Source organism: Typopeltis vanoorti, chromosome 5 (genome assembly GCF_054136105.1).
Source record: "Typopeltis vanoorti isolate ZY-2024b chromosome 5, IOZ_Tvanoo_1.0, whole genome shotgun sequence".
NCBI classification, from domain to species: domain Eukaryota; kingdom Metazoa; phylum Arthropoda; class Arachnida; order Uropygi; family Thelyphonidae; genus Typopeltis; species Typopeltis vanoorti.
In genome coordinates, this window is record NC_143553.1 from 108,671,097 (window position 1) to 108,685,709 (window position 14,613).

The 14,613-nt window shown below is 35.4% G+C and overlaps 1 protein-coding gene across 3 annotated transcripts in view; it reads right to left on the bottom strand.

Annotated features, from left to right (window-relative positions):
* Positions 1-4,125: 4,125 nt before the first annotated feature.
* The window catches only part of LOC150106715 (teneurin-m-like), a 167,877-nt gene continuing 157,389 nt past the window's right edge, over positions 4,126-14,613 (bottom strand). For 2 of the 3 annotated variants that reach the window (XR_016548368.1, XR_016548369.1), the window contains exons 26-27: positions 12,627-12,840; positions 4,126-6,588 (exon numbers count right to left, since the gene is read on the bottom strand). Coding sequence is in view for 1 of the 3 variants with exons in the window: in XM_090393303.1 (XP_090249429.1) it covers positions 6,587-6,588 (2 nt within the window). In the remaining 2 variants the exon portion in view is untranslated. The remainder of the gene's footprint in view (positions 6,589-12,626; positions 12,841-14,613) is intronic. The other variant, XM_090393303.1, reaches the window with a different exon arrangement.

The following is a 14,613-nucleotide window of genomic DNA, read 5'->3' on the forward strand; positions in this document are numbered from 1 at the left end:
TTTTTTTTTCATATTTTTGAAAATATGGTAAAATTTTTGAAGAATTGTTACTTTTCGGGGTGCTTGAGGGTCAAAGCTGTATAACTGAGAGGAAACCTCCACATAGCCTAAAAGGAATGCGGAGAACCTACCAGAGCTTCTGACCTAATGTCCATTCGTCACCTTCTCGTGGTGTGAATACTAAACGAACGAGGACAGGCTGGAAATTTGCGATTTAGCCGATCAAATTGTATTCTTATTGGCTTAAACCAAAATATAAAATGATGGCACAACATAACAGAATTTCATGCCGGCCGGGGCGTCGCCCAGTTAAACAAGACCCCCGTTGTTTTCTCCAGGGAACCAGAGCGAACAGCGAAAAGTCAGCTACTGAACAAATTATAAAAACACACCCCAAATCAACATAACTAGAGTTCAAGATCGGTACTATCAACATAAGAAGCCTGAATGGCAAAGAAATGGAGCTAGCTGAGGAATTGGATAAGTACCAGATCGACATAATACGGGTGACTGACGCAAAAAAAGACAAAACTGGTGAGCTCTTTCTGAGCAATAAATACGAAATGTTATATTCAGGCAATGACAATCAAGGAAAAGGAGTAGCCATAGTATTCAATACTAAATTCGAGGCTAATCTTCTTGAATGGCAGTCAGTCTCAAGTAGAGTAATGTGGACAAATATGAGAATGGGGAATTGGACAATGAGACTTATTTGTGCCTATGGTCCCACAGAAGGTTCTACTAAGGTAGAAGTGGAGGAATGTTTTGATGCTTTAGAGAAAGCAACTGACACAATGAAAAAGGAAAAGTTGGTCCTTGTTGGGGACCTAAATAGCAGAGTAGGAAATGATTGTCAGACATACAAAAATATTTTGGGAAAATTTGGAGAAAAGAGCAAAGCTAATAATAATGGCAAATACCGTTTGGATTTCTGCTCAGAACATGGACTGGTTATTACTAACACCACGTTCCAACATAAAAATGTGCACAAATTCGCATGGAGAGAAGAGGCAAGGAGTAAGAAAAATCTCATTGACTATATGTTACTGTCGATAGTGATGTTTTCTCCGTGGTGCAGGACACCAGAGTGTGCAGAGGATTTGAAATTGAAAGTAATCACCATTGAGCAGGATAAAATTGAATTTCATATTGAAAAGAAGAAAATGTAAGAAAGTTTTAAAGCGAATAAAAGCTGAGCAGTTCTCACATGTGAATTGTAGACTAAAATACACAAAGATTATTGAATACAAAATGAAAGAGTTGGAGAAAAGGAACCAAACCTTGTTGATTTAGTGGCAAGCCCTGAAGAAACCATTGAATGATTCAGCCAGAGCGGCATGTGGTGAGGTTGTCTGAAAGGATAGAAAAGTCAGAACACCATGATGGACACAGGAAGTTAAAGAGGTATTGAAGGAAAAGAAGAAAGCATATCAAAGGTTCCTGGCAAATGAGTCAGCTTGAGCTCTTATAATACAGAGACAAATGTAAAAAAAAAACTAAACACTGTGTAAAACTAACTAAACAAAAGTCATGGGAGGACTTCGGCAAGAACATAGAAAATAAATATCAAGAAGGTGGTAAGATATTCTGGAGGTTGTTGAAGAAGCTTAGAAATGGAGGAGAGTGCTGTAAAAAGAGTTAGAGATGATAAAGACACGAAAACAGGAGAAAAATATATCCTTGAAGTATGGAGTAATTACTTCGAAAAATTGCCAAATGAAACAAGCAGTGATAGCACAGTGGTAAAAAAAAACGCTCAACAGGGATGCAGTAAGGAATACATATCCATACTCGAAGTAGGAAAAACCATCAAAGGCCTGAAATGTGGAAAGGCAGCAGGAGTAGATGATATTCGACCAGAAATGCTGAAATATGGTGGTATAAAAGTCTTACAGTGGCTGCACTGCATAGTTCAGAAGGCCTGGACACAGAGAGATGAATTGCGGATGATTGGAGTAGTCAGGTGATTGTCATATTCCCATATGGGAATATGACAAAGATCTGTATTTAAGTTTTGCAGATCTGGAAAAGGCATATAATAATGTGCCAAGAGTGAAGCTATTCAAAACTCTACAGTCATATATGGTGTGAATGGGGCATTATATCAAGCAATACTTAGTCTTTATTTGAGTTCTAAGTCAGCAGTTAGAATTGAAAGAATTACAGGAAGGTGGTTTAATGTAAATCTGGTGTCAGGCAAGGATGTACGTTATCCCCTCTGTTGGTCATTATCTATATGGATCACATTATGAAGGAAAGTGGTATTAAACCTGATATCAAAATTGGAGATGTTAATGTCAGCTCTTTGCTTTATGTGGATGATGTTATACTTCTAAATAAATCCGCTACAAGTCTGCAAGATTCTCTGACTAAATTCAATTGCTGTTGTAATAGATATGGTATGAAGGTCAGCAATAAAAAGACAAAGACAATGAAAATAGGCAGAATCATTGAAAATGTCAACTGTGTTGTGAATGGAGAACCTGTGGAACAAGTAAAACATTTCAGCTACTTAGGCAAGATTTTTACTGAAGATGGTAAATTAAATATAGAAATAGACAACAGAATCAGCAAAGCTGGTATGGTGGGAAGTCAATTGAATAAATTCATATGGAATAAGAGAGAAATTAGTCGGAACACTAAATTAGCTGTATACAAGACAGTGTTCAAACCAGTTTTAACTTGTGGATCGGAGAGCTGGGTTCAGAAGTAAAACACTTGACCAAAGACTAGAGACCGCAGATAGAGTCTTGAGAAAGATTAGAGGCGTGACCAGATGACATCAATGGCAATATTATATTAAAAACGAGGATGTTAGGAAAGAACTAGACATTGTCAGCATCCAGGAATGCGTTAGCAGAGCTAATCGCAGGTGGTATGGTCACTTAAAACAAAATGGCAGAGGAAAGATTAGCAAAACAAGTATTCTCTGCCAGGTTGGCAGCAAAAAAAAAGACTCAGAAGACCAAGATATAAGTGGATTGATACGGTAAAAAGTGTCTTAGCAGATAGAAATATAAGATCTGAAAATGTTGGAGTCTTGATAGGTAACAGACTGATTTGGAGGAAAATTGTAGAAAGGGGGTTAGTGGTGATGTAAGTTTTTCATGTAGTACTATCCTATCCTGTACACCCCTTGAGGGTGCATGGCGGGAATCTGATGATGATGATGATTGTTACTTTTTTTTTCCTTTCCTTTCCTTTCTTTTCTTTTCTTTTTTTTTAGTGTTTTTCCTTCACAAATCTAAACTGCATTAATAATACGATACGAAATACACCTCGGCAAAATATCTTTTAAATAGTGAAATAACATTTTTCAAGTAGAATATTTGGCATCATATCAAGAAAAAAAATGAAACAAATTTGAGGAGAACGAACTGAATATTGAGACTATCCTGGGAAATCATAGATTTCCCAGGATAGTTTCTCGATTTTAAAGGTTTTAAATTAAAAAAATTGCCGAAGTTTGATTTCTCACGAAAACTCTCATACATGTTACCTAGAATTACATGATTGGTAATACAGTACGTATTCGCACAATGGCAAGGTTGTTTCTGAACCACAATGTTTCCAGAAGAAAAGAACACGAAGTTTGCGCTGAGTATTATTATTATTTTCTTTTATTAATAGATGACGCATGATGTCTGCTGGAAGAACTGTTAGGATCGCAATTTTTTTTTAAAATTAATCCAGAATGAGTAGGACAATGATAAACATCCATGTCTATTTGGGATTTGAACTCGCATCCTATGAATTGGAGAGCAGGTTCGCTATTTACTTGTTAACTAGACAGGCGATGAGGATATTAATTGTATGATATAGAAGCCCTTCCAACTATGACGGCAAAGTAAAGTACCAAAAAACAGATTTAAAAAATCTTTTGAGAGACAACGTGCCTCACTTTTGGTTTCTGAAAATATTGACGCTGCATATTGACAGAAGTGGCTTGCCACACGTTACGCTATGTGGCAAACCACTCTTCAGAAAAAAAAAATATAATTAAAAATTTTTCTACTCTATGCTAAAAGATGAATGAAAACATGGACTAATACGGCATGCTAAATATATCTGTATGTTAGCGTATGTAAATTATTTTCACAATTCAAAGAAATGACACTCCAGACGTGTTGTTCGAAGCTTTATTCAAAGAGGAGACAGTAACGTGCGCACATATATTTACATCTGCCATATAGCACGCGTGACGTCATAAACTTGCCACCTTTGTCCTAATGGACGGTTGCTTGTTGAATCAGTTGATAAGCACCTTTGGAAAAACCTTGTGCAATTTGGAGAATAAAAAAATATATTTCATTACCATATTTTGAATAACGGGTGAAGGGGGTTAGCATAGGAGGCATTTTTTATATAAATGGGGATAGTGCTGGCATTTGGAAAGGGGAGTTGAAGCAACATGCTGCTTAATCATACGATTTTTTCTTCTTTTAGCCGTTACGAGCAAGGAATTCACTTCAAGTGTGCCTTGATTGGTCCACTGTGAATGTGATAGGACAGGGCTAACGCATATGTGTTAATCTGGCATGTCTGTAGAGGTGGAAGGACAAATTTGACAGGAAAGTTAGCATGTAGTTACATAATGGAAAAGGAACAAGCAAAGTTACGTCTATTTTACACAAATGACAAATTAATGATTGTATTCATGGGCCCTGGGGGAACATAAATCACATTCATCTACATCGTCTACTGCCAGCTTGTTTTTTTATTTTGCGATTAATTCCACAAACTTCATAAAGTTCTGCAAAAGGTGATGAAAGTACACTTTGCAGTTCAGATTGTCCGACTCAGTCCAGCTGAAGTTAGGCGTTTAAATGTAGTATCTGTAAGAAAACATTTCTTTATATAAAAAACACAGCACAGCATCATAATTAAAAAGTACGATACAACATCATATGCGTAAGATACTGTCTTCTACTCAAAGATGAACAGGAAAAAAATATCGTGAATTATAAATAAATAATCTCAAAGAGTTAAAAAATTTAATTTTTCCTCTTATTATATTTAAAAAATTTTGAGTTTGAAATTTTTTTAAATTTTAAAATTTTATTTACTTATATTTTTAAACACCATTTTATTTATTTATAATTAGTTATAAATACAATATTTTGATGTTACTATAAATTATTCCTGTGTGGTGGCCGGGATAAGAATAACTCCATTGCAGCTTATGCATGTCGTACGAGGCGACTAAATGGGTACCCAGAGAGGGTAATGGATGGCAATGCTGTAGCCAATGAAGTTCTAACTGAGGCTCGGCTATTGCTGTTACCCTCTTGCCATGATCAGAGCTTTAATAGCTCAAAAACACCCTATCTACACAGATTATAACTTATAGCTCAATACCACCCTATTCATACATTTTCTTCTACGGACAACGGGGAATATGAAAAGTATTCTTGCTTCACCCATCTAGCCAAAAAGAACTATAAATTATTCACTACAAATTATTTATTTAATTAAAATTATTAATAATTTAATAATCATCATTATACCTTCGCTCATCATTCTTTTTCAAGATCTGATATAATCAACCATATTAAATATTTTCTAGTTATGATGCTGTGCTGCAAGAAACACACGTACTTGAACCATATTGTTAACGTATACAAAACAAATGACAGTCTTTACCAACAATAACAAAGCTCTCGGCTTTCAAAAGGTCCATGTTTATAGTTTGAAACCGATCGAAACTATGCAACGTATTCTCTTATATAGAACGTTAAAAATGTGTAGAGAGTGCTTCTAAACTCTTCTACACTGGATATCAAAATTCGGTCTCTGGAGACAACAATATTGAGTGTATACCGTATATGTGTATATGTGTAACGATAAAGTTATGTCTCTTAATTCTATACAAATGCATAAAACCAACCACATAACTGTCAGCTGAACTTCAGATAAGTCAGTATTGACTGACTTGTTTAAGAGGGATAGCGGGGGCCGGGCAGTGCTTTGCATACCCTGATTCCCACCATGTACCATCGTTATGAAGACACCAGTGGAGATTCGAATACCCTTTTTTTTTTTTTTTTCTTGTAGTCTGAATTGCCATGTCGGCAAATAGAGGCACCTGAGGATTATAACGGTGGCTAAACTCAATGTCTTTAAACCGCCGTATATTAATTCGGATTAAGAGTACTCACAGATTGCAAAGATGATAATCCCCCATTCATGAGGGACTCAAAACAAAGACAAGCAAGAGTTCATTTTCTTTTCTCAGCTTCAGTTTATCCATTCGAAGTGAAAAAAGCATCAATTTTCCCCTCTCCGTTCTCTGTGTGATATTCAGACGAGAAAGAAAGAGAGACAGAGAGAGAGAGAGAGAGAAAGAGAGAGAAGGAAACACTAGTGATGAGTTTAATCCGTATCCATATAAAGGCACTGCTCAAAGTCTTCCTACACACCGGATTTCTTGTGTCCTTTAACTCAAATAGCACAGACTTCACTCATGCATGTGCAACGAACGAAAAGCCGCGAACTTGACTAACAGGATCCAGCTGCCAGTGACAACTCACATAAAAACGAATAGATTTGCATTTCCTCGAAGACCCAGAACTCAGTCGATCCCAGTTTCTATAAGAAATAACAAAAAAAAGTAATTAAAATGATATCTTATAAGAGAATTCAAGAATTCATAGAATATTCTTTCATACAAATCAAAAAATAAATAAATAAATAAAATAAAAGTATATATATATATATAAACGATTTAGAGTATTGCAAGTAATACTAAAGTGTTAATATTTAAACAATAATAACTTTAAGTAAATGAAACCAAATTAGCAAAATAAAATTTATAAAGTCTGTTGAACACGCAGTGGATAAAACACGCAACAATGGATAAAAACTTTCAATTTAAAATGTTTATAATTTTTTTCTAGACTGACCAATGGTCTCTGGAAATCTGGTTGTTAAGGCAACACATGCTCTGCTTCCTCTAAGTAACATGCGCATTTCTAAAACCTTGATCTTTATCTCATACTTGCTATAACGTGTTAAACCCATTAGCTTCTCATGAACCAAGTAACTTGACCTACATAGACACTTGATTAATCTCATGAAAAGGTAGTTGTACCTATCTACAAAATTCAATGCTTATTGGATATTAAAGGTGTTGTTTCCTTTTATGTAACTAAGTGATAATTTAATTACAAGTTACAATTTTAGAAATGAAAACCTGAATATAATATTTAATATAATAAAAACCTCGAAACATCTACACAGATGGCAAGAACAGTAAAGATCAGCATTTTACAATTTCTAATTTAAGTTACAGCCTAATTAAGGCTATTCTGCAGTTAAGTGATAACCTTTGATTTTACCATAAATTATTTGCTTCCTGTCCACGCTACTTCATGTCGTTTAATTAACTAGTACTACCTCTAAACCGTCGAATTTCGTTATCTTTGACTTACGAACTAATCTTTTCTCCCCGATTTGGGAATTATCGTAGAATTTTTTGAAAATTTCATCAGCTGTTCACGCTGTTAGAAACGAAGCCTTATCGGAGGGAAAGGGGGATGGAAAACGTGTAGTTCACCCTAACATAATTCAACTCTGACATAAAAGTTGTTGGATAGCGGAACCGACGGAAATTATCGAAGTATGTTTATTAACAAGACATCGAAATTCTGCTTAACGGTAGACAAGTAAATATATCATCAGACACACACACAGAGAGAGAGAGAGAGAGAATGGAGAGTTTAGGTTGGCGGGTGAAAATCTCTCATCTATCCGCCGGTAATTAAGCAGGAAAGAGCGGAAGTGCTTTCATACTGTGTGGCCATTTTATTTTTCACCAATTTATATGTCTAATGCATGATTTAGTGTTCGTGATTCTATGAGAGGAACATCGGAAGTAGGAAGTTTTTTCTGGAATTAAAATGTACAAAAACAGATTAAAATAAAAAAGTTTTTATTCTCAGTATATGTGCATCAATGGTATGCACACTGTGTGTGTGTGTGCTCGCGTGCGTTAGTATTAGGGCACTGTAACTCGAAGAATTAAAAATAAATCAGTTAAATTTGTCAGAGAATACACACAACTATTAGGCGTAGCTGATTAGAAGTTGAGCCGTCTTATCATAGCTTTTGGTTTCCAGAAAGATAAGTCAGTATCTTAAACGTAATTTATATTTATATAAAACAAGCGAAGTCTATGCTATACATTTCTGATCCTTATATGGACTGGCTTAAAGGGGCGAAGCAAGGATGCTTTTCATCTTCCCCGTTATCTGTAGAGGACAGTGTAAGGATAAGGTGTTATTGAGCTATTAAAGCTCTGATCATGGCAGGAGGATAACAGCAATAGCCGAGCTTCAGTTAGAACTTCATTGACTACAGCATTGCCAGCCATTACCTTAGCCTCCAAGGGTATTAATCATCGCCTGTTTAAGTAAAGGTGATATCTCAAAAATATCGGACGATCTCTAGGCCACTCATACGTGGGCGAAAGACCGTCCAAATCTCCGCGTTGGTTCTACTCAGTGAAACTCGACCACCGAGCAGAACCGCTCATTCCGAAGAAAATAATTCACCGGCAAGTACCCCTCAGCGGGCCGTGCCGGAGAACACTTTCCCCGGAGACTCAAAATGCTCCCTTAGGGCAAAACCTAAGAGAGCGAACTCATTACCCAGGATAACAGCAACAGCCGAATCTCAGTTAAACTTCATTGGTTCAGCATTGCCATCCGTTACCCTATATGGGCATCTCATATAAAATCAATCACCGACTATGTAAGTAAAGGTGAAATCTCAAAAATACGGACGATCTCTAGGCCACTCCATAGTGGGCGAAAGACCGTCCTAATCTCAGCGTTGGTTCCACTCAGTGACGGGCTCCCCGACCACTGAGCAGAACCGCTCAAATTTCGAGGAAAATAATTCACCGACAAAGCCCCTCAGCGGGCCGTGCCGGAGAACACCTTCCCCGGAGACTCAAAGTGCTCCCTTAAGGCAAAAACCTCAAGAGAGCGAACTCAAAAACTCGTCGCCCAAGGGGGTAACAGCAACAGCCGAACCTCAGTTAAACTTCATTGGTACAGCATTGCATTGTTGCCATCCATTACCTCCAAGGGCATTAATGAATCAATCACTGCATCTCACGGTCGATTCAATTCCTGTCCTACCGCATTTCTGATCTGTAATAATGATCATTTTCAAAAGATATCTTGCACGAAAAAACTGGTGTCCTCAGAAAATCATAATTTTAAAATTAATAAGATCAAGGAACGCAAAAGTAAACATTTATTTATTAATTTAATATATATTTAAAGCTGATATTTAAACTCTAAATATATTTTAAAGTTATTTCAGATACCAGATCGAGTCTTCAGGTAACTAGCTATTGCAGGTTGGACATGAGGAAATTGGACATGAGGAAATTGGACATGTGAGTATAGATGACGTCATCTGTACTCACAAAAAACTCCTTTGCGACTTCTGCCTCTTCTGTCTTCCCATGTTTTCTGAAAGAGCTATTGTTTCAATTTTTTATCGACTTGCTTGGCATAGGTACATTCATTATTCTGTCTTAATTCGTTTTTAATTATTTTTTATTATCAGAAATGAATCGAAGTCTATGGCAACTTGATCATTTTCAAACAACATACTTCCCTAATAACATCCATCACAAAAATCAACACTTCATCCATTAACGAAACTGTCTTCCCTTGAAGAGAAACTTGGGGAGACAGAAGAGGAAGAAGTCGCAAAGGACTTTTTTATGAGTACAGATGACATCACCACATGCGTAACTCTTTTTCGTCATGCCCAATGACACAAATCATGATCTATTTGTTGGGATACTGTCATCCAGCAATAATTAGTTACCTGAAGACCCCCGTTTGGTATATGAAATTTGTTCTATAGACCAACGCACTTTCGCACTGCTTCCCGTTCACATTTTCAATAAATCTGTTTCTTCTTTATTAATATTATCAGCCTAGGACTGACTTATTCGCTTCCTTTTAAAGAACAACAACAACAAAAGTGAACTTTATTGATTTTTTCTGTCTTCTCGTTTTCTTTTATTTATTTTGCTCTTCTTTCAACTCTTTCTTTTCCGCCCCAAGATTTTTCTACAACTCTTTTTTTGTACGCATCAATGTGTATGTGATATTCTACATATATTTTATTATTCTCTATCTTCCTGTATGACAAGATGGAATTTTTCAACGTAAGAACTACAGATTTCATCAATTCTTTCATCGTTTAGTTTTTCCAGTTATTCATTTTTTTTTCTTCCACTGCAGTTTTTTGTTTTGACGACGGTGACCTAAATTTCTAGAACATTTAAACGGTTTCGTAGCACCATATCGCCATGCGTCTTCTTCTCCAGATTGTTAAATCTTTTCAAACATTTGATACTAAAAAAGTTTTTTTGAGTTGTTCGGGGAAGTTCTCGTATCGACAGAGTTTTTAGGGGAGGGAGGGAGGGAAGATGAGAAAGATAGTGATAGTAGGAAGAGTATATGCTGCCGATAGGAAGAAAAGGAGGTGGTGGGTTTTCGAAAATAAGTACGAAATCAATAGCGGAAGTGTTAAGTAACTATCCGTCGTGATGTTTGGAACGTGAGGTTTTCAGCATTCGTGTTTGACAAACGGCAAAAATAAAGCCCGTTAAAATATTGCTACATTTTTCCACAGGGCCGGATACGGAAGAGTGGGTTTAGAACGCTTGAAGTACTGTAGTCGGGGTAGCCATCGATCTTTTCCGCATGTCAGATTTGGAGGAACTTTAAGTTGTTGTGATCGCTGATTCGGCACATTTTGCTTCTTCGTGGGATTTTAAACGCTGAATGTGGTGAAGAAAGTTCACTATTCTTTCAATACTGGTTTCTTTTCTTCGTTGTCTTTCTCGCTTGTTTGTGAAGGTCGCTTTGTTTCTTCAAATTCAATTTTTAAAAGCTTATCGGAAAACATACCCCAAAACGGTTGTTAAGAGCGTGTGTACATAAATAACACCCTCCTTTATACGTTGAAAAGGTGTCAAGTTCTCTGCGTTTACGACCTCTAGGGAAAGATAGAATTTTCAGTTTTGACAAACCATTATTTAAAACTCAAAAGTTAAGACAACATGTTTTTTTTTTTTTTTTGCCAGTGTTATAATAAACGCTTTCGTTTCTATCCCTTTTTTATATTTTGAAAGAGAAATGTCTTATGGAACGCTCTGCAGTTTTAGTTAAAGTGAAGTGAAATATAAGACAACCGAGAAAGAGCGATGATTACACTCGAAGACGGAAATGAATTGGAATTTGAGAAACCAGAAACCGAAATATATAAACAAAGATTCAATACAAGGCATTAACATTTTACACAAAAAATGGAAAGAAATATTTCCTTTCTTTTTTTTTTTTTTCAATAATAATAAAGAAGTGGTAACGTTAGTACAACGTCCTTTTTCATTAGCAATTTCACTTTGATAATGAGCTTCGTGCTACATACGAAAGAAAGGAAAAAATTGGTTAAAAAACATAAGTATAAGTCATCATGAGACAGAGTTTGGTCGTTTCTTTTTTATTGCACTGAAACAGCTACGACTGCGAGGTTAGTGCGTCAATTTCAATTGTTCTCAGAGCAATTTTGAATATTTTGATGAATTAAGACAGAAATCGAATTTATGTCTTTGTACCCAAAGGACGTCTTGGACACTGACTCTGCTACAGAAGAACACAGAGAACAGATAGATGTGTGATAAACATATTTAATATAATTATTAATTAATTTTGTTTCATCAAACCTATTTTAAAAAAAATAAATATTTATCAATCTTTAATTAGAGATACAGTAAAACATAAATGTAACATAACGTATGCGCATTCAGAACTGTGAAGTCCTTATAAGGACTGGCTTAAAGGGGCGAAGCAAGAATGCTTTTCATCTTCCCCGTTATCTGTAGAGGACAGTGTATGGATAAGGTGTTATTGAGCATTTAAAGCTCAGATCATGGCAGGAGGGTAACAGCAATAGCCGAGCCTCAGTTAGAACTTCATTGGCTACAGCATTGCCATCCATTACCCTCCAAGGATATTGGATTGAATGAATCAATCACCGCATCTCACGGTCGATTGATTCCTTCCAGAAGCATTCAGGCGATCATAATTGAATTATAAGGTTAGATATCATTTTTAATTATTGGTTTGTCTATAAATTATATTATATTCTTAAATATTAAAAAATATAAGCATAACAAATGTATTTTTAACACTTTTATTTATTTTACAAATGTTTTGAATTCATTCTAGTCATTTATTTTTATTTGTAATATCCAACACTGATTTATCCAAGTATTAATTGCAGTGCTTTTAATATTTTGATTTTTTAATATTCTTATGTGTGTCATTATTTCACATCACTTTTATTTTTTAGTCCTTTCACTTTATTTAAAACCGGATTACTGATATAAAACTAATGATAAAACGTCACATGCACTCAAGATATTTTTATGCCACCAAAGAAATCCTCAAGGTACATAGGGAGCTAAAGATGCGGACAGGGCATATTTCCTGAAACATTACTGTTCTAAAGCTATCCGAGTTTCTGCCTATTAAAACGTTAATGAATTAAAATATTTACAAAATAATAAAAAGTCTATTGAATACAAAACTAACCTATTCCAGTGGGTCTTGGTCTTCCGTTATTATGAACATAGGGATTGTATTGTGTTCGAAGTCCGGAAGATGTCGTGGTGGTAGCAGCTGTCGTATGGTGTACCAAACATAACATGAAACACGCAGAGCCCCCATCCAGTGGCAGAAGCGTACAAAAATAAACCATATTCCTTAAAGCTGTGACAACTGAGACTCCTTTTATCTTGCTGGCACTCTGAAACAGACAACACAGGATATAAATAGTTAGTCTCTTAGGAGACGGACATATTTTCTATCCCGCCAACAGTTTTTATTTGTCTGACGGTTTTTTTTTTCATCGCTAACAGAATTAATACACAGGGAAGGAGGGCGGACGGGTGAGGTGCCAATTGGTGTACGTGGCAGCTACACTTTCGTGGTGAGAACAACGCCGGCAGGTCTCTCAACCTGTCCTTGCTCAGTTCATAAAACGAATCTTGTGTTGACAGCCTTACTATTTTAGAATCATGTTTGAAATCATTCATATTTTGTATATAATTCTGAGCGTTACAAAAGAATCCAACATCACCTTGTAAGTTAACCTCTTTGACACCTCTTCCGCTACCCCTTCACCGAAACAATAATAATAACAATATAATCATCGTATTATACATATAGTATTGTTTTATTATTGGATATTAATTTATTATATATAAAATAAAATTAAACAAAAATTGAACAAATATTTTTGTTTTTTATATGACAACCCACGAAGGGTTTGTAAACCGATAGTAAACATTACCGTGGATGAGTTAGTTTTATTTATTTATATTTTATTTTAATATTTTGACATACTCCCGAAACCCTGCTCTAGATACAGATTTAAATACAGTATTTGTGTTTAAATTTAAAACCATGCAAGAATCTACTTATAAATATTGAATTGAAGCAATTTATAATATTGAAGAAATTGAATTGAAGCAATTTCCTATAAAATAAGTCCTTATAAGGACTGGCTTAAAGGGGCGAAGCAAGAATGCTTTTCATCTTCCCCGTTATCTGTAGAGGACAGTGTAGGGGTAAGGGGTTATTAAGCTATTAAAGCTCTGATCATGGCAGGAGGGTAACAGCAATAGCCGAGCCTCAGTTAGAACTTCATTGGCTACAGCATTGCCATCCATTACCCTCCAAGGGTATTGGATTGAATGAATCAATCACCGCATCTCACGGTCGATTTTTTTTTCCAATAAAATAAAAACAATTATTTCAATAATATATTAATTCGATTCTAAACATTAAAAGGTATATTAGTATTATTGTTTGTATTATTAAAATATCAGATTAATCATTATAAATATTACTTTATACTAAATATAATCAAACTTACAAGAAAACATTATATAAAATAAATGCCTTTCCTTTAAAATATATTTGAAATATACTTTGTTACTGTTGTTACCATCATGTTGATTGTAAATTCATCGGTAACAGTATGTTTTTCTAATCCTGCATATTAATAGAATATTTAATGTATTTAACGAGTCTTTTTTTAACATGAAAAATCTTCCGAAAAACATTTATAGATAGCAGGCAACAATTTATAAAAAGCATCTACAAATTCATATTTGTTTTATGCTTTTATATATAATGCCATATTTTACGTATTTATTTATCATGCCATGTTTTTAATTCAACATTTCTCCATAAATCAAAACCCCGAGTCATGTCATCTAAATTAAATCAAAAGAACACAAAACCATTACTAGACGTTTCGTAAATGAATTTTTTATGCTAGCTGAACTCTGCAGAAACTGGGGTACAGTGGAAGCAATAGATCCAGAATATAGTTTCGGACTATTGTAAAGGATAATTCGCCCCAAGTAGGCTGTATCTGCGTTATTATGGCATATCCCCAAGACCACGTGCAACACGCATTTGTGGAACGTGGTTTCTGAGTTATTGCTATCCGAATGATTTATATCGAATTCTCCTGCAAGCACCTCCCCTGATCAGCCATCATTATTACTTG